The 22,564-nt window shown below is 47.6% G+C and overlaps 1 protein-coding gene and 2 long non-coding RNA genes across 3 annotated transcripts in view; 2 read left to right on the top strand and 1 right to left on the bottom strand.

The window, feature by feature from the left end:
• The window catches only part of LOC137324799 (uncharacterized), a 25,480-nt gene extending 16,883 nt beyond the window's left edge, over positions 1–8,597 (top strand). Inside the window, exons 2-3 of the long non-coding RNA XR_010963720.1 lie at positions 461–581; positions 5,763–8,597. This is a non-coding gene — a long non-coding RNA (uncharacterized lncRNA). The remainder of the gene's footprint in view (positions 1–460; positions 582–5,762) is intronic.
• LOC137324800 (uncharacterized) lies at positions 327–22,548 on the bottom strand. Its single transcript, XR_010963721.1, has 3 exons — positions 22,184–22,548; positions 8,237–8,289; positions 327–740 (listed from the first exon to the last, which is right to left on the bottom strand). It is a non-coding gene; the product is annotated as an uncharacterized lncRNA (long non-coding RNA).
• slc1a4 (solute carrier family 1 member 4) overlaps positions 21,907–22,564 on the top strand; it is a 42,001-nt gene continuing 41,343 nt past the window's right edge. Inside the window, exon 1 of the mRNA XM_067989508.1 lies at positions 21,907–22,564. Within this exon, the coding sequence (XP_067845609.1) occupies positions 22,005–22,564 (560 nt within the window). The 5' untranslated portion in view covers positions 21,907–22,004.

Below are 22,564 nucleotides of genomic sequence, written 5' to 3'. Positions count from 1 at the left end.
GTTAAAGGGCCACCAACGCTGCAATCAATGGAATCATTAAAGCCGGCGCGGACACGATGGGCCGAATGGCCCCTTCTGTGCTGTATCTTTTCTATGGTTCTATGTTTCTATTCGTAAACTTCCCCATCCGCCCATCTGGAACGAAGATACTTACACTGGAAAATACCAGCCCTACATTACTTTTTAAAAGCACGATGACTGTTAAAGACTGCGAAACAACAAAAATATAATTTTAAAAATGTGGAATGTCAAATTACTCTTATTTTAATATCCTTTGATCATTAAAAAAATTAAAATTAAAAACTTTTTTTTTGCTTTTAACTTCTGTAAGTTTCATCACATTAAATCATTTGCTTGGCTTTTCATAAGATATGTTCAATTTTTATTGACACTAACACACAGAGGTTTACTTTAAATGAATGAATTCTAGTTGCCTGCTCGTGACTTCTCTTTTTGACAGATTCTGTGGGCGAGGCTTCCATTTCCACAGTCTCTCTCTCTCTCTCTCTCGATTCCGAATGAACCAGCGCTGAACCGAAAAAAAATCGGAAAGGGAGCAAGTGGACGTCGGGGACCAGGAGGTAAGTATTTTCGTAGTGTTTGTCCGCGGGATGTGGGGACAGTCTAGCCGTGCAGGTCGGAGCAAATTCCGGCTCAGTGTAGTTTCAAGAAAACTAGCTGATGCTCGTCAGGTCAGACAGAATCTTCTGGAGATGCACAGCACTGTCTAAACGTGATCACTAGAGGGCAGGAACGGAGAATTTTCAAGATTAGTCTGAAAAAACCCATGTAAGGAATCTTACAACACCAGGTTATAGTCCAACTGTTTTATTTCATTTTAATTCATTGCTAAGAAGTTTACAGAATGTCATAGGGTTAAAGGTGACATTGTCACCAAACTAATAGTTAATATCACATTTAACAAAATGCATAAAATAAACTCTTTTCCACAGCCCTTGTACAAAGAGGCGGCTGGAATGTAACAATGAGTTCTTGTGAAAATACAATGGGTGCAATATCATGATCATAATAACAATGTAATCAAAAGGTTGATTAGGAGAACTCTGCTGGAGAAATATATCTCCACTGAGAGCAGATTCTCACAGTTCCCACACTCTCCACTTCGAGAGGTTTCTATGGAATCTTTTCTGTCGATGCCGAGTAAAGCTGATGTAAATTTCCCAACTGCAGGATTTCATTCAATTAAGTAATTAATTTGGAAATTAACGTCACAAAAATCTTCTGCAACAGGACCGCTTTGGATAAGCAGGATGTGCCCCAGATTGAGCATTTAGAAACGACCGAGAGTGAAAGCTCGAAAATTTTAGCTTCGCTGCATCAGCTGGTGACACATCGTGGTCTAAAAATTTGATTACGCCTGGAAATAATTGAGGAGGGGGCACTCAGCGGCCGATCAGAAAACAGGCCGAAAACACCCAGTAGTTAACCAGAGCCTGAAAGGACAAACCAGCAACTAACCTGCACGTAGCGGATGATCCCTTTAAACAGCGCTGCTGAAGGGTCCTTTATGCCTGTTGGCGCCATGAGTTGCTGGGTGAGTTTATCACCTGGCGAGTCAGGCACTGCGGCAGCCCAATATCACAAAAGGGTCCTGCAACAAGCGTGGGACCCTTATTTAAATATGTTAATCAGCGATTTAAACAGTTCTGGCACGTGCCGTGGACGCCTATGGAGCAGCTCGATCCAAAATGGCAGAGGCGGCGCACGTCCGGCGCGTGATACGCGTTCGCCCTGCACGCCATTTTGGATTTTTAGGCACCCATTTTGCACCTGAGAAACGGGGGCAGTGCCGTTGAATTTCTAGCCCTGTGACTAAGAGCCGCCTGTCAGTAATGTGAGAACTCTTCTTTACACAGGGTTATTACAGCACAGAGTAACGTGTATTGAGGAGCTGCTCAGCATTGCCAGCTCAGACGTCCAGTACATCACACAGATAAACTGAGCCAGTCCCAAGGTCGTCTGTCCTGTGTTGTTGAGTAGTGATATTGGGCTCTATTTTAGCAACCGCGATGGGGTGCGTTCCTGGCGGGGGAGGGGCTCCGAAAATCGGGGAATCCCGGAGCGGGTCCGGAGCCCGGCTCCAACCCGCCCACTTCCGGGTTCCCCACAGACGCGCCGACGTGCGCGCGCAGCCCCCGCATGTGGGACTCCCGCAGGCAATTAAAGCCGGCGAGATGCCACTTAACAATATTTATCTAGCTATTTCAGGTCATTAACAGACCTGATTAAGGGAATATGTGAGGAGGGGTGGGATTTTAGAGACAACTGGGACCGTTTCTCATACTGGGGGAAACACTCCCAGTTCAAATGGACGTGTTGCAGCTATCAGCCTGTGGCAGCTGCAAAGGTCCATTTGACAGGTGGGGGACGGAGACCCTCACTCATTGCAGGAGGCCACTCTGTCACTTTGGACAAAGTTTGGCCTCCACCACCCTCCTCCTGACAAGAAAATTCACCAACTTGCACACTTACCCCGGGGTCCGGAGACATGTACCTACCTTGCGGACCCCCTCAGATGTACATCTTCCGGATGGGGGCCACCGTAGCTGCAGTCATGACCTCCTCGGAGGACGAACAGCATCACCAGCCTCACCATCCACGCCGTCCACCTCTGACACGTGGAGCCCCACAACACAGTGCTGTGACACATCCACCTGCACAGCAGGAGGGAGGGCAACCGCAGACAGAGATGCGTCGCAGAGGGCACTACCCTCGCCACGGGGTCCACAGACCGAGGCTCAGCTTCCTGGACCTCTCTGAGCAGCAGTGCACACGGAGGCTCAGAGTCACTCGACATGTAGCCGTGGACATCTGCAGCCTCCTTCATGCCGAGCTGCTCCCGGCTGGCCCGAGCACCATCTTCTTACCTGTCGCTGTCAACGTCACCACTGCCCTCAACAACTTCTCCTCCGCATCCTTCCAGGGTGCAACCGGGGACATCGCCGATGTCTCTCAGTCGTCTGCACAAAAGAGTCCTGCAAATACACCTACACCCACTCTGCAGTGACACAATGGGTGGCATCAGGTGTGGGTCTTCATAGTGATCCTCAGGAGAGGGCATTATTGCACAAACCAGACAAGATTCGCAAAGACGTGGCAGTAGTGGTGACAATATTATATGTAATGTGAGTTGGTCAGAAATTAAATATAAGTAAAAACCATGACAAACCCTCAAACACCCTTGTGCATCCCCTTCATGCTCACGACACGTTTGCCTTACGCTGCCTACTGCACATATGTGATGCATGCTCTGTGGCTGCAGCACAGGTAGTGGCAGGTTGGGTGAGGCTGGCCGAGAAAGAGATGCACGAGAGGGTGAGTATGAGATAGAGCCATGAGATTGTATGAGGATTGGGTTGAGTGGTAGTGGTGGGATGAGTACTGGCGAGGTGAGTAGGTGCAGGTAAGATGAGGATGAGCTTTGAGTGGGTGTGAGGGGTGATGTGACAGAGTAGTGTTGGCAGTGCAGAAGGAGATGTGGGGTGGGGGTGGTGATGTGGCAGACGGAGTGTAGGGGAATGAGTAAGTGTACTCACTTTGGCTGACCTACTTAGGTCATTGAAGCGCCTCCTGCACTGTGTGCAGGTGGGCGATATGTTGGTGGTGCAGGTGACCTCCTCTGCCACCTCGAGCCAGGCCTTCCTGGTGGCAGAGGCGGGCCGCTTCCTCCCGCCCGCCGGGAGGAAGATCTCTGTCCTCCCCCTCCTCCTCACCCCATTTAATGATACCTGGGGTGAGGCATCATTAAACTGGGAGCAGCCTTCCCCCTGGGCTGCTCCATGCTGTAATTTTTGCTATTTGTTGCAGCATCAGTCAGTGGAGGACTGCCCCTTTAAATAGAGCTCCTCCAGCTGACAGACCTTACTGCGCATGCGCAGCCCGCCCGACGCGCAGATCAGCAGCGGGGAACCCGGAAGACCAGGTAAGTGGATCCAATTGGGCTGCGATCGCGCGGGGGGCAGACTGATTTCGCCGGGCGCGTTACCCACGTGCCCAATAGCCCCCCCCCGCCGCGAACCCGCAGCCCTGGTAACATCGAGCCCATTGTGTCTATCAGGCTGGGAGCACCCTGCAGCTTGCCTGCCTCTGTATAGAAGAACCAAATATGGAGATACTGAGTCAGAGCCACGTTTAGAAATATCACTGAAACTCTTTTGAAGTGTTTAAGATGATTAAAGGATTTGATAGGGTCGATAGAGAGAAACTATTTCCTCTGGTGGGGGGAGTCCAGAACAAGGGGGCAGAACCTTAAAATTAGAGCCAGGCCGTTCAGGGGTGATGTCAGGAAGCACTTCTTCACACAAAGGGGAGTGGGAATCTGGAACTCTCTCCCCCAAAAAGCTGTTGAGGCTGGGGGTCAATTGGAAATTTCAAAACCGAGATTTTTGTTTGGGTAAAGGTATTAAGGGTTACGGAACCAAGGCGGGTAGATGGAATCAAGAGACAGATTAGCTGTGATCTAATTGAATAGCGTAGCAGGCTCGTGGGGCTGAATGGCCTCCTCCTGTTTCTCTGCTCTTTCTGGCCGGGTTTTTAATATATCAAATTCCATTTTGACAGGCAGCAACTGGGAAGGGGGCGGAGAGAAGAAGTTAATAAATCCATTTTGATGCAAAAACATAGAAGTATAAGCTAAGTATATTTATGCTGTTTACTTTTTCTTTTTTGCTCTCTCACTGACCTCTGAGCGGGCTGACACAGGTGTGACAAGCAAGATTCTTGCACCTCAACTTCATACTCAGTGCAACGAAAAGCAATAAGGAAAGTGGAGGCAGAAAAATACCAGTCAGTGAATTCCTTGCTTTGTGTGGAGAGTGCTGCCTGGAAGGGCAGTGGAATCAGATACAATAGCAGCTTTCAAAAGCAAGTTGGATAAATACTTGAAGGGGACAATCTTTTTGCAGGGCTATGGGGAAAGGGCAGGGGGAGTGGGACTAATTGGATAGCTCTTTCAAAGAGCCAGCACCGGCACAATGGGTCGAATGGCCTCCTTCTGATCTGTATCATTCTATGATTCTATGCCAAGAGTGCACATTGGAAATTCAGCCATGGGACGTGAACCCACGATTTTCTGTTCATTAAATGAATGCCCAATAAACTGTCGGTCCACTTCCAAATTTCTGCGAGGCGCTCCCACTGCCCAAAACTCTCTGCGGAAACCCCTAAAGATGGAAATTTACCTCCAATCTGATTTTTCTTTGCCAGAATTGTCATCTGCTTTAGATATGAGTGCAGTTGTACATTTTGCTTACACAGAATTTACAGGAGTTCACACTGACAAAATAGGGTGGACTTTCCAATGCATCACACCCAATAAATGAATATAAAGTGGGTGCAACTGATTAGTAAAATGGGCAGAGAGCCAGAACGTTGGATTTCCACCCATTTAGCACCCCAATATTGTGGGTGGGTTTTGTGCTGCTGCTAGAAGCAGTCACCAGTTTGTAATTTGTTATACTGAAATTAGATCCTGAGGTATTCATGTCAGTATAGCTGTGTTTACACCAGTACAGCAATCAGTCATCTACTGGCCCATATAAAGTGGGCATCCTATAGCTGCCAGGGACCGTGCTGTTAAAGAATAACCCTGAAGTCAGAAAACTATTTCTGAACCTTTTTCCTGAAACTTTTTGATCCTTTCCTAGTTTTACTTTATCCACTGGTATTTTGCGGTTTGCCTACGATATTGGGACAATGGGCTTCCTAATGTGAGTCCCTCTTTCCTTATGTTTTTTTTGGAGGAAGAAGAGTGGGCGCATCATCCTGGAAATGACCGTGTTGAACTTGCCCCTCAGGATTCGGGGCTACAGGGAGCCGGATGTGGAGCTGTACCATCTGTTGGAGAGCTGTCCCATGGGGAGTGTGTCCTGGAGTCGCAAACCGGACCATCGTCCTCACCACCACCTCATTGTTTTCTGAAAGCTGTATGTGAAGACTGCTCATTGGGCCATTATTGTAACTCACCTTCCTCATCTCTTCCTCTAGATGTACCTGACAGTGAGTCAGGCCCCGGTCCATTGACCAAGCCAGCACTCCTTGGCACACAGCATTATTCACTCTCTATCCCCCTCCCAAGCACCAACTCAGATATATTCACCCAAAGGGGGTTTAGAGAGTGAGCTGGAGGGCAATGCACTGGGTGAGACATACAGCCTGAGTTAACAGGAGCAGCTGGTAGTAGAGGAGGAGGAGGAGGTACTTGCTGTCTGCTGCCAGATGGCCTGTCTGATGAATCTGAGGTTCTGATCTCATGGGCCCTGTTTGTAAAAGGAAGTTATGTTCTAAGCATCAAGCTTTGGTGCAGGCTTTTAAGGCCATGTCAAACAGTGTTCTGCACATGACTGTTCGAGTGGGGGAGTCCACAAGCTGTATGTGTAGTACTAGGCTTGACAGCTTTACAACAGTACAATCCAACGTGCTACTCCGAGGACAGACGGGAGGAGACGGGAGGAGCTAAAGGCAGTCAGGGATTCTCTCAGACTGCTGCCATAGAAGCCTGGAATTCCTACATGGAATGAGCTACTCTTCCAGTTTAAACAGGCTTGGGGATCAGTTAGAAAGAACCCAGAGGAAGGTTAACACATTTCAGGACTTTTTGACCGTTTTTTCACAGAAAGGATTTGAAAATATGACTTACTTTCAATGTTCTTTTTAAGCAAAGTGTACCCTCATAAGTTTTTTAAACAACTTCCATTTACCACATAGAGTGATAAATGGAAGTTGTCTTCCTCAAAGACTAAACAATAAGCAATTCATTAGCTTATCTACGTAATCAAAAAGCACCTCACACCCATTTTGTTGGCAAGTCCTTTGAAACAGATTCTTGCGAAAACTTCAGTAGGTTAGAAATGCTAGGGGAACAGTCAGAAGACATCTTGTTTCAGTCAAGTAAGATAACTCACTCATATGGAGAACCATGGCGAGTTCCTTATTTTGTATCATTACATGAAGATAAGTTGTACTGCTGGAACTAATCGAATCCAGTCATGACTGTTGCTCTTCCTGTTAACGGTAACAGTGGGTGAAACATGGGAGGAAAAAGCAACACCTGCGTAGTGAAATGCAAATATGGAAATATTCTGTGTTACTGTGGCTGCTGAGTACAGGCATTTAACTAGATGTAGAAATGATTTTGTATAGAGTAAGAGGTAATGTACATGCATATTATCAATAAGTGTATAAGATCGTTTAATGTGCAGCTGTAGACAGGCTGGCAGGAATTTTAAAATTATTTTACATCAGTTGTATCAATTTTCTTTCTCCAGTTCTGCCCTCTTGTTTCCCCTCCTGTTCTGAGATCACTGGGACACTGTGGTACTCTGATACGCTCACCTAAGTAGCCAGCCTTCATAAACAAGGGCCGATGAGTGTGGTGGGCCGGTCAATGACAGGGGATCAAACCTGAACCTGAATCTAGTGTCTTTTTGTCCCTCACATCACACTTCCCGTGTCACACTTTGTATTCATAAAAGAGCAACAGATCAGTCCTCAGTGGGGAGGGAACACGCAAATCAGGAAAATAGCTGGAATAGCACAAATCAGAAGCTACTGGGGATGTATCAAAGCAAGAATTAAGGATGAGCAGTGATATGTTGGAGAGTTAAGGGTTAATAATCGAACTGACCTGTATAACTATATCTGGTCACGGAGCAACAGGTGACAGGGAAACAGTGGGGTCCCTATGAGAAGGAAAGGATGGATTCTGTTCTGCTGCAAATGTCTGATAATGATCGACAGGCGATGCTTGTGCAAGGGAATAAGTGACTGTGACGGCATCGACCGTTAGTGATTAACGCGTAACATTAGTGACTAGTGTAATAAGCACGGGCAGAGGGATCAATTAACCAGGGTATAGAGTGGATATTCAGGTAAATAAGCTGTCAATAAACTGCTCTTGAAAGGATCCAAGAACAGGGAGATTAGGAAGTCTTGTTTATGGAATGTGCCTTTGAAGTAAGCAACTAAGGCTGTTTATATGAATAAGCTGTTCCTGAAAGGATCTGAGAACAGATAAATCATGAGGTTTTATCTGTGAAATGTACCTTTGAAGTCAGCAAACTGAGGTGTATAAAGGAGGATGTTTTTTCCAGAGTTGGTTGGAGAGCTGGGAAGAGAATCCCGAAGCTGCTCCAGTACACGGTCCAGATTGATCACCTGTGCTGTATATGAATAAAGTCTGTTCCGTTTACTCCACTATCAAGTGTCTCGTACTCACCCGAAGCGAGTCGTGGTGAACCGTAGAAGGAAGGAGGTCAACAAGGTGAAGATCTACCAATGAAAGAAAGGCAGTGCTAAACCAATAAATTAGTTCCAAAACTTTTACGAAATTGGTTTGAAGCACCAGCTTGAATTTTTACTCCTGCTGAACATTCACAGGTAAATTTGTAATACAAGAAACCCACAACAGTTTAAACAATTGGGAATAAAATGCTGATAGAATTGACGATATGGTGTTTCAAATCTCTGGAACCATTTCCTCAGCGAGGCCTGGGGCTAAATTTGGATTACGTGCCTGGAAATTAAATTCTTCACTCAGATTTTATGTGGTGCAAATGCGCTCCCAGTTGGACAAGTGCAGCCTGGGATCCAATGACTATGGAGGCACTGAAAATGGTTGTTCTGATGAGGATAAGAATGAGGGAAATGACATTGGAGCAGAGTGGAATGGCAGCAGGTATGGCGGATGTGTGAAGCTGTGTTCTCCGAGTAACTGCACCACTCTGTCTGCCAGAACTCCTCTCCTCACTGCTCCCAGACACTGGGTCCTCCTCCCAGAATTTCCACACATCCCTTATACAGCCCTTATACAGCCAGAACCTGCGACCCTCTGCCCCAATGATACCAACCACTTGGACTCCCACCCCTCCCCCACCCACAATAATATCAGACCTCAGGTCACCCATCCCCTCCCCCCAGAAAATCCTAGATCCAGGGATCTCCTACCAGTGCTGCCACACCTTGGGATCTCTGCCCCTGCTGCCAAACCTCACATCCCATCAAGCCTGGTGTTGGCGAATCCCCTCATGCTATCGAACCCTGCCATTTTTTTTCCAGTTAGAAAACTTAGGAATTCTCTCCATTTGGTGCTGCCAAATTCCAGGACCCTTCCCTTTGCTCCCAAACCCCCGGAGTCTGAACACAATGTTGTTAATCCCCAGCACCATTCCCCCCAATGTTGTTAATCCCCAGGACCATTCCCCCCCAATGCTGTTAATCCCCAGGACCATTCCCCCCAATGCTGTTAATCCCCAGGACCATTCCCCCCAATGTTGTTAATCCCATGACCATTCCCCCAATGCAGTTATTCCCCAGGACCATTCCCCCCATTGCTGTTATTCCCCAGGACCATTCCCCCCAATGCTGTTATTCCCCAGGACCATTCCCCCCAATGCTGTTATTCCCCAGGACCATTCCCTCCAATGCTGTTAATCCCCAGGACCATTCCCCCCAATGTTGTTAATCCCCAGGACCATTCCCCCCAATGTTGTTAATCCCAGGACCATTCCCCCAATGCAGTTATTCCCCAGGACCATTCCCCCCATTGCTGTTAATCCCCAGGACCATTCCCCCCATTGCCGTTAAATCTCAGGACCATTCCCCCCAATGCTGTTAATCCCAGGACCATTCCCCCCAATGCTGGTAATCCCCAGCACCATTCCCCCCAATGCTGTTAATCCCCAGCACCATTCCCCCCATTGCTGTTAATTCCCATGACTATTCCCTCGAGTGCTGTTAAATCCCAGGACCATTCCCCCCAATGCTGTTAATCCCCAGCACCATTCCCCCCAATGCTGTTAATCCCCAGCACCATTCCCCCCAATGTTGTTAATCCCCAGGACCATTCCCCCCCAATGCTGTTAATCCCCAGGACCATTCCCCCCAATGCTGTTAATCCCCAGGACCATTCCCCCCAATGTTGTTAATCCCATGACCATTCCCCCAATGCAGTTATTCCCCAGGACCATTCCCCCCAATGTTGTTAATCCCCAGGACCATTCCCCCCAATGCTGTTAATCCCATGACCATTCCCCCAATGCTGTTAATCCCCAGGACCATTCCCCCCAATGTTGTTAATCCCAGGACCATTCCCCCCAATGTTGTTAATCCCAGGACCATTCCCCCAATGCAGTTATTCCCCAGGACCATTCCCCCCAATGTTGTTAATCCCCAGGACCATTCCCCCCAATGTTGTTAATCCCCAGGACCATTCCCCCCAATGCTGTTAATCCCATGACCATTCCCCCAATGCAGTTATTCCCCAGGACCATTCCCCCCAATGCAGTTATTCCCCAGGACCATTCCCCCCAATGCAGTTATTCCCCAGGACCATTCCCCCCAATGCAGTTATTCCCCAGGACCATTCCCTCCAATGCTGTTAATCCCATGACCATTCCCCCAATGCAGTTATTCCCCAGGACCATTCCCCCCAATGTTGTTAATCCCCAGGACCATTCCCCCCAATGCTGTTAATCCCATGACCATTCCCCCAATGCAGTTATTCCCCAGGACCATTCCCTCCAATGCTGTTAATCCCCAGGACCATTCCCCCCAATGTTGTTAATCCCAGGACCATTCCCCCAATGCAGTTATTCCCCAGGACCATTCCCCCCATTGCTGTTAATCCCCAGGACCATTCCCCCCATTGCCGTTAAATCTCAGGACCATTCCCCCCAATGCTGTTAATCCCAGGACCATTCCCCCCAATGCTGGTAATCCCCAGCACCATTCCCCCCAATGCTGTTAATCCCCAGCACCATTCCCCCCATTGCTGTTAATTCCCAGGACCATTCCCCCCAATGTTGTTAATCCCCAGGACCATTCCCCCCCAATGCTGTTAATCCCCAGGACCATTCCCCCCCAATGCTGTTAATCCCCAGGACCATTCCCCCCCAATGCTGTTAATCCCCAGGACCATTCCCCCCCAATGTTGTTAATCCCCAGGACCATTCCCCCCCAATGCTGTTAATCCCCAGCACCATTCCCCCCAATGTTGTTAATCCCCAGGACCATTCCCCCCCAATGCTGTTAATCCCCAGGACCATTCCCCCCCAATGCTGTTAATCCCCAGGACCATTCCCCCCAATGCTGTTAATCCCCAGGACCATTCCCCCCAATGTTGTTAATACCATGACCATTCCCCCAATGCAGTTATTCCCCAGGACCATTCCCCCCAATGTTGTTAATCCCCAGGACCATTCCCCCCAATGCTGTTAATCCCCAGGACCATTCCCCCCAATGTTGTTAATCCCCAGGACCATTCCCCCCAATGTTGTTAATCCCAGGACCATTCCCCCCAATGTTGTTAATCCCCAGGACCATTCCCCCCAATGTTGTTAATCCCAGGACCATTCCCCCAATGCAGTTATTCCCCAGGACCATTCCCCCCATTGCTGTTAATCCCCAGGACCATTCCCCCCATTGCCGTTAAATCTCAGGACCATTCCCCCCAATGCTGTTAATCCCAGGACCATTCCCCCCAATGCTGGTAATCCCCAGCACCATTCCCCCCAATGCTGTTAATCCCCAGCACCATTCCCCCCATTGCTGTTAATTCCCATGACTATTCCCTCGAGTGCTGTTAAATCCCAGGACCATTCCCCCCAATGCTGTTAATCCCCAGCACCATTCCCCCCAATGCTGTTAATCCCCAGCACCATTCCCCCCAATGCTGTTAATCCCCATCACCATTCCCCCCAATGTTGTTAATCCCCAGGACCATTCCCCCCAATGCTGTTAATCCCCAGGACCATTCCCCCCCAATGCTGCTAATCCCCAGCACCATTCCCCCCAATGCTGTTAATCCCCAGGACCATTCCCCCCCAATGCTGCTAATCCCCAGCACCATTCCCCCCAATGCTGTTAATCCCCAGGACCATTCCCCCCAATGCTGTTAATCCCCAGCACCATTCCCCCCAATGCTGTTAATCCCCAGCACCATTCCCCCCAATGCTGCTAATCCCCAGGACCATTCCCCCCAATGCTGTTAATCCCCAGGTCCATTCCCTCCAATGCTGTTAAATCCCAGGACCATTCCCTCCAATGCTATTAATCCCCAGCACCATTCCCCCCAATGCTGCTAATCCCCAGGACCATTCCCCCCCAATGTTGTTAATCCCCAGGTCCATTCCCCCCAATGCTGCTAATCCCCAGCACCATTCCCCCCAATGCTGTTAATCCCCAGCACCATTCCCCCCAATGCTGCTAATCCCCAGGACCATTCCCCCCAATGCTGTTAATCCCCAGGTCCATTCCCTCCAATGCTGTTAAATCCCAGGACCATTCCCTCCAATGCTATTAATCCCCAGCACCATTCCCCCCAATGTTGTTAATCCCCAGGACCATTCCCCCCAATGCTGTTAAATCCCAGTACCCCCTTCCCAGGGCTTCCCCAATGTTTTTACATCCCCGTCATCTCTCTGCCTGATCCTGGTACCTACCTCCCTCCAGTGCTATACATGGTCTATCATCTTGTGTGGAATCATGGGCTTGAAAATGGATAAGAGATTTAAAAATATTAGGTACATAGATAAAGGAACATGTAATAATAATTAAAATCACTGGTTTACAATTTTCACAGAAAAATTGACAGAATTGTGGAATCAGATCCTGCAAAATACCGAATATCCCAGAATCCAGTCACCATAAATGCATGGTCCTGGTAATAATACATTGCGCCTGACACAGTGTGATGCTTCTATTGCCATGGACCAGTGTAGCCTCCAACTTACCCTAAGCAATGCCAAAGGAGACCCGCTCGTAAATATAAAAGAATGAAATGGGGTTAAATCTCTCAGTTCCCTTCACAGAATCAAAACACAATTTTTCTACCTTGACCTGTTTACTAGATTTTCATTTTGTTTTTCCAGTGTTTAGTTTTTCCATTTTGAGGTCACCTCTCGACTCCGTTATATTCCAATATCTGCTGCTCTGATCCTCCATGCCCACAACCTCGATGAAAGAGAGTTTAAACTGTTTCATGAAGAGGTCACCTTGGTGTTTCAGGTCCTGCCCATGTTTAAGCGCCCTGAATTGGCGAGGTTATTTTCGGTTTCTTTGTGGTTGAATGGTTTGAATGAAACTGCTGCAATCTTCCTTTTTACCAAAGGAAGGAACCATAGCAACTCAACAGAAATGTTGCATCAGCCTCAGACTTGTCGCATGATCCAAACTGAAATTATTACGCTGAAATGTTAGCTTTCTTATAATGAGAATGTTCAGGCATTCCTGCTGAAAATACTGAACTTTAATCACTTTATGGTGTAGAAAAAACACTGCAGTTTCATGATAAAATTATGTAAATGGTCGAACTCTGTTCTGAACTATCGGTGTATAAAACTGTGTACAATTCCAATCAGTTGTTACAATAGTTTGAACTCTTGGATAATTTGGCCTGGATTTCCAGTTGCTGTACCATTGGTACAAGTTCAGTGGATTTACACTTCTGCCTGTCCCATGAAGGTTAAGGAGAGATTTAACAGAGGTGTTCAAAATTACAAAGGGTTGATGGTAGGGTCGATGGGGAGAAACTGTTTCCAGTGGCAAGAGGGTCGGTGACCAGAGGACACAGATTTAAGATAATTGGCAAAAAAGCCAGGAGGGAGATGAGGAGATTTTTTTTTACACAGCGAGTTATGATCTGGAATGCGCTGCCTGAAAGGGCGGTGGAAGCAGATTCAATAATAACTTTCAAAAGGGAACTGGATAAATACTTGAAAGGAAAAATTTGCAGGGCTATGAGGAAAGAGCAGGAGGAATGGGACTAACTGGATAGCTCTTTCAAAGAGCCAGCACAGGCACGATGGGCCAAATGGCCTCCTTCTGCACTGTATCATTCTATGTCCCAGCCCATTTGCATCAATTCTGGCAGGCTCGTGTAGGAATCCCGCCGGAGATTGGCCGCCTTCATCCGTGGGGGCAGGGACTGACCTGCAGCTAGAGGTGGGCCACCCAACTAGCACCCAGATCCAACCAAAGCTGAGCCTGTGCGATGGCCTAGAGTGGACTCCTGTAGTCTGAGGCCAAGGAGTGGACTCCAGCTATCCCTCCCACCCCAACCTGCCTGTCCTTGGGATATTTCCAGCTCATCATGTCCATCAATTTTGTTGTCAGGGTTGTTAAGGGAGGTCTGCGTTGACCAGATGTCCCGATCTTGGCCCTGCTCAGTAAGTGGCAGATGCCGAGAACCCCTCCTCCAGCCTGGTATCGTTAATCTGCCGCTGGCCCTTCACTCCCATCTCTGCAGCTGCTGACTCCACTGAGCCCTTCGCGTCGCTTGACGGGGCCGAGAAGCAGGTGGACGAGGTGAAACGTCTAGCCGAGCTGCTCTAGTCACACTTTGGCCTGTCCACCATAAGTTGGGGCCAGGTTCCCATCCTCAGCACCACCACTAACTTAAAGTCCCGTGGCAGCTTAAAGGGGAAATATTGCAATGTCTTGGAGAGAACATTTTTTAGTGATGGCTTTGAGGAGACCTGCAGGCGAAGAGCCTCCAACTGCAGGTACTGTTGGAGGGAGTGAGGTCTATGAGGGCAGGATTGCTTGGTACACAAGGGGGAAGAAACTATCCTCTGCCATGAAGGGAGATTGCAGAGACCCTGAGTAACACCTCCACAACCCCAGATCAGATGTACAGTACCAAAAGGAGTTTAATGACTTGATCAGGGCAGGCACAGACTCACTATCTTGTCTGTAGTCAATTCGAAACAATCAACGTTGTTGTTGTTCCACCAGAATTACGATTGTGAAGCTCCCGTGATCACTCCCACGATGGTCTAACCATCCGCACCCCTGTGTGTGACTGATGGATCACTAATCCTTTATAGATTGCAGTGTGAAATGTCCAGTGTCGGACCTCACTGTGTCAAAACATGAATCTTGAATTCCTCTTTCCACATAAGCTGAAAGAGACAGGGGTTGACCCTTGTCTGCATTGGTGATGCCGGGACATATAGCGCACGATGCCAGACACAGCCGTCTACGGGGCGTTGTGGCAAATCTTTGGTGACTTGACTCCCAATGGGGAGGAGGCACTCACCAGCCAGTAGCAGAAGTCTGGAGATGGAGAAGTCGGTGGGCAGGGGACAGCTCCAGGTTTGTGACCTGAAGATGATTCTCTTCCATCTGAGGCTCCAAAGGCAAGCCTGGTGCTGCTACATACTCTGCTCTTCGACAAGGTGCCACATAAAAGATTATTACTTAAGATAAAAAATCACGGGATTGGGGGTAATATTCTGGCATGGGTGGAGGATTGGTTATCGAACAGGAAGCAGAGAGTTGGGATAAATGGTTCATTTTCGGACTGGCAACCAGTAACCAGTGGTGTTCCACAGGGGTCGGTGCTGGGTCCCCAACTCTTTACAATCTATATTAACGATTTGGAGGAGGGGACCGAGTGCAACATATCAAAATTTGCAGATGATACAAAGATGGGAGGGAAAGTAGAGAGTGAGGAGGACATAAAAAACCTGCAAGGGGATATAGACAGGCTGGGTGAGTGGGCGGAGATTTGGCAGATGCAATATAATATTGGAAAATGTGAGGTTATGCACTTTGGCAGGAAAAATCAGAGAGCAAGTTATTTTCTTAATGGTGAGAGACTGGAAAGTACTGCAGTACAAAGGGATCTGGGGGTCCTAGTGCAAGAAAATCAAAAAGTTGGTATGCAGGTGCAGCAGGTGATCAAGAAGGCCAACGGAATGTTGGCTTTTATTGCTAGGGGGATAGAATATAAAAACAAGGAGGTATTGCTGCAGTTATATAAGGTATTGGTGAGACCGCACCTGGAATACTGCATACAGTTTTGGTCTCCATACTTAAGAAAAGACATACTTGCTCTCGAGGCAGTACAAAGAAGGTTCACTCGGTTAATCCCGGGGATGAGGGGGCGGACATATGAGGAGAGGTTGAGTAGATTGGGACTCTACTCATTGGAGTTCAGAAGAATGAGAGGCGATCTTATTGAAACATATAAGATTGTGAAGGGTCTTGATCGGGTGGATGCAGTAAGGATGTTCCCAAAGATGGGTGAAACTAGAACTAGGGGGCATAATCTTAGAATAAGAGGCTGCTCTTTCAAAACTGAGATGAGGAGAAACTTCTTCACTCAGAGGGTGGTAGGTCTGTGGAATTTGCTGCCCCAGGAAGCTGTGGAAGCTACATCATTAGATAAATTTAAAACAGAAATAGACAGTTTCCTAGAAGTAAAGGGAATTAGGGGTTATGGGGAGCGGGCAGGAAATTGGACATGAAGCTGAGTTCGGATCGGTCAATGCCCTGTGGGTGGCGGAGAGGGCCCAGGGGCTATGTGGCCGGGTCCTGCTCCGACTTCTTGTGTTCTTTAGATTTGTGGTTGGGATCAGATCAGCCATGATCTTATTGAATGGCGGAGCAGGCTCGAGGGGCCGATTGGCCTACTCCTGCTCCAATTTCTTATGTTCTTATGTTCTTATGTTCTTAATCAATGGTGGTCGCCAGTATCTGGCCTCATACTAATATCTGTTACTTTTACCTCTTACTGGATTGCTCTTGCATAGAGCCGGCGCGGACTTGATGGGCTGAATGGCCTCCTTCCGTGCTGCAACCTTTCTATGATTCTATGGTTCAATGTGAGCACCTCAAATGTTTCTGGGTCCTGCCACATGTTGAACATCTGGATCATTCTATTCCTGCTCATGAACTCCATCCTGATCCTGCTCTCTTGGCCCAGGAGGTTTGTCTCCCTCCTGCAGTAGATGCCTCGCTCCAGCAGGCAGTGACTATACACAACACTGGTGTTGGGAAACATTGCAAAGCTCCACCAAGCAGTGGGACTGAGCCTAAAGAATTCCAATTATGTGCTCTATTATTACTCTTGTGACTGAATGGGAGTCACAATCTCTCCACTGCCTCATTATGGGGAATCCCAAATGGGGTCATGTGCCAGACTTGCAGATGGCACCCAGTATCTCCCAGGAGCCACCTGGATACTTGTCTCTGGTCAATGACGGAGGGCTGTCAGGTGATGAGTGCACCGTGCTAGCTGCCAGCGTGATGCGCACGGATGTGCAGGATCCTGTGCCTGTGGCCACAGGACAGCCCTTGTTGCTAATATACGCCAAGGCATCAATGACTAGCAATCAGATCGCCAAAAGGGTACAGCGGAACAGGCTGGAGGGGCTGAGTGGCCTACTCCTGCTCCTATGAACAATTCACAGATTGCGAAACCCAGGGGAAAACCTGCCACCTTGAAAAACCCAGCTGCCCTCAACCGTCCTGCTGCTGGAAATCAAAATGAAGTGGGCCAGCTTTGATGGGCAAGGCAATGCCGAACTGCCTGACCCAGTGGTGCACATTGGACTTTGAGATGTTGCAATTGACTGTAATGAACCCAAGGCATCAATCCCATTGAAACCTTCACTTCCACCAACAGTGCCATTGGCATCAGTGATAATGTTTGGAAGACCAACTCGAGGATCCTGCACGACTAACGCAGCGTTTCCCAGGGAAAACAGAGTCTTTGCATGATTTGCTCCTCAGAAAGGTCCAGGGACACGGGGATAGGGCAGGAATGTGGAGTTGAGGTCGAAGATCAGCCATGATCTGATTGAATGGCGGAGCAGGCTCGAGGGGCCGTGTGGCCGACTCCTGCCCCTATTTCTTATGTTCTTATAAAGTTGTATGAAAGTGTTACATGGTCTGCAAACTGCTGGCTGAATATCTCACCAAACCCCTCAATCAACTCCTTTGCGGACGGATCCTTCTGTGGTCCCTCTGCTCTCCCCCCACCCTTCCTCCTCCTCTTTATATCTTTGTTTCCTACATTACAACAGTGACTACACTTTAAAAGTAATTAACTGGCTATAAAGCACTGTGGGACGTCCTGAGATCGTGAAAAGTGCTGTAAAAATGCAAGTCTTTCTGCCTTTCTTTCTTTATTCAGAAAGGTCATGTGGAGAGCAAGGCCCAGAGGAAATGCAGCTCAAGAGGACAATCCTTTTAATAGGTTGTAGAAGTATCATTTAAACCACTTCTCCCCACCCGAATCACAGCTGCAGTCCTGAGGATAAGGTAAACTGTTAGATCACATGCAATGACTGAAGGTAACCTTCAATGGTTTCCTGATCTTCCGGTGGTAAATTATTCCCACCCTGCAACTATATTCTTATCTTCGAGCGACGCCCTAGGCCTGGGCCTGCCTCTTCTTTACTGGTGAGCTTTGCAATAGACATTGGGAAGGACAGAATGACAAGACATGTCGCTCTCATTTACAGGATGCTGCCAATGTGTTGCCGGATGAGCCAAACAGTCATATTGTTCGGTGGGGGGAAAGAAATCCTGACCGACGGAGGAGTGTTGGGGAGTAGTAAAGCACATAACCCAAGGCAATTTTTAACTCATCTGCCATTAATGCGCTGATTTTAAGGTGGGTGGAGGGAAAATGAACGTGGCCAATTTTTCTGGAGAAACGCAATTCATAGTTTATCACTTTTCAACTTTCATGCAAAATTTTCTTTGCAAAACATTAACTTTTAAGACAAATATTGTCCTTGATAGTTATCATCATTAAATGTACAAACACCTGGAATGGAATAATTGGTAAGATGTTTCTAGTTATATAAAAGCATCTACTGGCGACTTCACATGAAGGATTACAACAAGCTATAGCAAAGAGAAACTTGCAACTTACAATTACAAAACCTCTACTTTTTTGCCTTCCAATTTCCCCTTTTCACCTCCTATCGCTCTTGCTGTTTCCATTGGCAACAGCTGTCCTTTAGTAATTTGTCCAAGTGGCCATTCTTGATGTGCAGCACGGAGCTTTGGCAAGTTATTTTAACCGTGGGAATTATCACAGCTTCACAGCTGAGCCCAAAGTCCAAAATATGTCCTTCCAACAAGGACAACTCAATGACTCCAAATATCCACAGGTCCAGCATCACAATCCTGGCGTTTGTTGGCTGGGAGTGCAGTGGAAGGGCTGAAAAATCAGCTTAACTTGGATGCGCAGGGTTCCAACCAAGGGCATGAGTTTGTGTTGGGGTCTGGTTGGGGCGGAACCTGAGTCTACCCCAAACATGACCCATGAAATCAGAGAGGGTGGGGCTGGATGGAAGGAATTGCCAGGCTGGGATTTTCCCCAGCCTCAGAATGAGTTGGACAAGGTATGTAAGTGGGCAGAGCAATGGCCAGGCAAGTGTAAAGTTAACGTCAAAAACTAGACGACAGGCGTTCTCCGTGAATGGGGTTGAAATAACAAAGGAAGAAGCTGTAAGAGATCTTAGAGTTTTAGTGGGCTTGACGCTAAACCTAGCCAACCAAAGCACAGCAGCAATGAACAAAGCCAATTGGATGTTGAACTACACAGAATTTAAGTTAGAGGAGGCAGTTATCAAACTTTGTAGTGCTTTGATCAGACTGCACCTTGATCGCTGTATCGAGTTCTGGCTGCTAAGAAACGAGTCATTCAAGAGCTAGAGGCAGTGCAGACAAGAGCCACCAGACTCATCCCCAGGTTTAGGATCTGGGTCTGGGTTATGAGCAAAGGTTATTAGAGTTCATTGAGGAAGTAACAAGTAACGTGGATAAAGGGGATCCTGTGGATGTGGTGTTCTTGGATTTCCAGAAGGCTTTTGACAAGGTGCCACATCAAAGGCTACTACACAAAATAAGAGCTCATGGTGTAGGGGGTAACATATTAGCATGGATAAAGGATTGGTTAGCTGACAGGAAACAGAGAGTTGGCATAAATGGATCATTTTCAGGTTGGCAAGATGTAACGAGTGGAGTGCCACAGGGATCAGTGCTTGGGCCTCAACTATTTACCATCTATATCAATGACTTGGATGAAGGGACCGAATGTATGGTTGCTAAATTTGCTGATGACACAAAGGTAGGAAGAAAAGTAAGTTGTGAAGAGGACATAAGGAGTCTGCAAAGGGATATAGATAGGTTAAGTGAATGGGCAAAAATTTGGCAGATGGAGTATAATGTGGGAAAATGTGAACTTGTCCACTTTGACAGGAGGAATAAAAAAGCAGTATATTATTTAAATGGAGAGAGATTACAGAACTCTGAGGTACAGAGGGATCTGGGTGTCCCAGTACATGAATCACAAAAAGTTAGTATGCAGGTACAGCAAGTGATTAGGAAGGCAAATGGAATGTTGTCATTTATTGCAGGGGGAATGGAATATAAAAGTAGAGATGTTTTGCTCCAGTTGTACAGGGCATTGGTGAGACCACATCTAGAATACTGTGTGCAGTTTTGGTCTTTTTATTTAAGAAAGGACATAATTGCTTTGGAGGTGGTTCATTGAAATATATAAGATCCTGAGGGGGCTAGAAGGAGTAGATGTTGAGAGGATGTTTCCCCTTGTGGGAGAGACTAGAACTCGGGGCCACAGTTTAAAAATAAGGCGTCTCCCATTTAAAATGGAGATGAGGAGAAATTTTTTCTCTCAGAGGGTTGTGAGTCTGTGGAACTCCCTTCCCCAGAGAGCGGAGGAGGCAGGGTCATTGAATATTTTTAAGGCTGAGTTAGATAGATTCCTGATTAACAAGGGAGTCAAAGGTTGTAGTAGGTAGACGGGAAAGAAGGGTTGAGGTCACAATCAGATCAGCCATGATCTTATCAAATGGTAGAGCAGGCTCGAGGGGCCGAATGGCCTACTCCTGCTCTTAATTCGTATGTTCGAGGCATCTGAGAGGTGACCATATAGATATACATGAAATTGTTATGGGTATAGGAAAAATCAACCTGTAATATTCCTTTAAATTAAACCGTGGGACTAGAACAGGAGGAAAAGGTAAATTTAACACTAATATCAGGAAATTCTTCACCTAAAGATGATCAACAGACCAGAGTAGTTTATACAAAAGTGGTGGAGGGTTTTAGGAACTGTAGGTCCAAAGTCACCTTTTCCCTCCCAAACATGCTACACGGCATGTCTCAAATTACTGATATACCGTGTCCCAAAATGTTATGTTCTGAAAGAGATCTAATTTGCCTTCCTGAGTGTCAAAACAGCTTTGCATCCTGAAAGTTACTGCTTTTTCTGACACTAACAGGGGTGCGGATGGCAAGGATGGCACAACAATGCTGCCAAGACAGATAAAAAGTTTTTAAAAATTCGAGGAACAATTCACTACCTGCAGGAGTGAGACTCCATCGTTACATTGTTCCCTTCCTGGGCCTCCAAGGTTGAGTTTCATGTCAGGACCACAAATCATGTCATTAACGGGTCCTTACAACATGAATTACCAGCTCTAAATGGCTGCAGCAAGATTAATTCACATTATCGGTGTAAATCCAGGAATTTCGTGACATACGATGAATTTCAACGGGAAGGCTCACGGCGAGGTTGTGATTTTTTCGGTTTTCTCGAGGCTAATGGTAAACCATCCAGGAATTTGTGGAGAATCAGAACTCATGGAGAATCTTTCTTCACCACAAATTGCTGGCTTTTTTTTTAACGCAGTGAACTCCTCATTACTTTTTCCAGCAATTTCTGGGCCATTAACATGTCGATAACATTTAAATATTTACTTAATCGATGCCCTCCCTCCCACCCACCCACCTACCCACCCAGTCTGGGCAGCTTCACAGTGGGGATTGGATCTGTTTTGAGAAAGTGCTGATAAAAAGTTAATGCTGAAAAGTCAGTGATTTGTGTGTGTGTGAGGAGGGGAGAGGGGGGAGCTTTGGCTGATGCCTGTTCCTGGCAGACACTAAACAATTCCCAATTCCATCGCCCGTTGCATAAACCGTCTTAGTCCTTGTCCATCAAAAAAAAAACCTTTGCTGGGCCTTCAGGTTTAATGAATGCCGAGCTGTAAGATTGGTGCTGGTTGCATCATCTAATCCCCCCCACCCCCCAGGCAGACGAGTATTGATCACTGGACCGTCACAGTCTGAGCAACACATTGGTGATCTCTGCTCCCTCTTCCACACATTGCACCTCTCTCAACACCGTCCACACCAAAGGCATTTCCTACAGTGTCCTGACCATGCAGGAAGAAGCGGAGAGCCCTGTCAATGGGTATATTGGTGTGAGGAGCCGCCCCGACTGTACAATTGACGGGTTGGCCAGAGCCGGCTCTGGGCACCCAGCGAGATCCGCAAAGAAAGGCTCTGCCCTGGGGAAGCTCTGGGCTTTCCTGAGGAGGAACGGGCTGGTTCTCTTTACCGTCTCCGGGGTGCTGGTTGGAGTGGCCGTGGGGATGGGCGTGAGGAACCTCCACATCTCCCGGACTCAGAGGATTTATTTCGCCTTCCCCGGAGAGCTCCTCCTGCGCCTCCTGAAGATGGTGATTCTCCCCGTGGTCTTCTGCAGCCTGGTGTCGGGGGCGGCGAGTCTCGACACTAAAGCCCTGGGCAGACTAGGGGGGAAGGCGACCCTTTTTTTCGCCCTCACCACACTCATTGGCTCCACGGTTGGGGTCGCTCTGGGACTAATCATCAAACCTGGTCAACACAGTCAGTCTGGAGACCCCGACCCTACAAACTCCGGCTCCGGATCCCAGCTCCCTGCCAAAGAAGCGACTGACTCTTTCCTGGATCTTTTCAG

The sequence above is a fragment of the Heptranchias perlo genome, chromosome 8 (genome assembly GCF_035084215.1).
Source record: "Heptranchias perlo isolate sHepPer1 chromosome 8, sHepPer1.hap1, whole genome shotgun sequence".
NCBI classification, from domain to species: Eukaryota; Metazoa; Chordata; class Chondrichthyes; order Hexanchiformes; family Hexanchidae; genus Heptranchias; species Heptranchias perlo.
The sequence above is the reverse complement of the archived record's forward strand: the minus strand, read 5'-3'. Positions and strand labels throughout refer to the sequence as shown.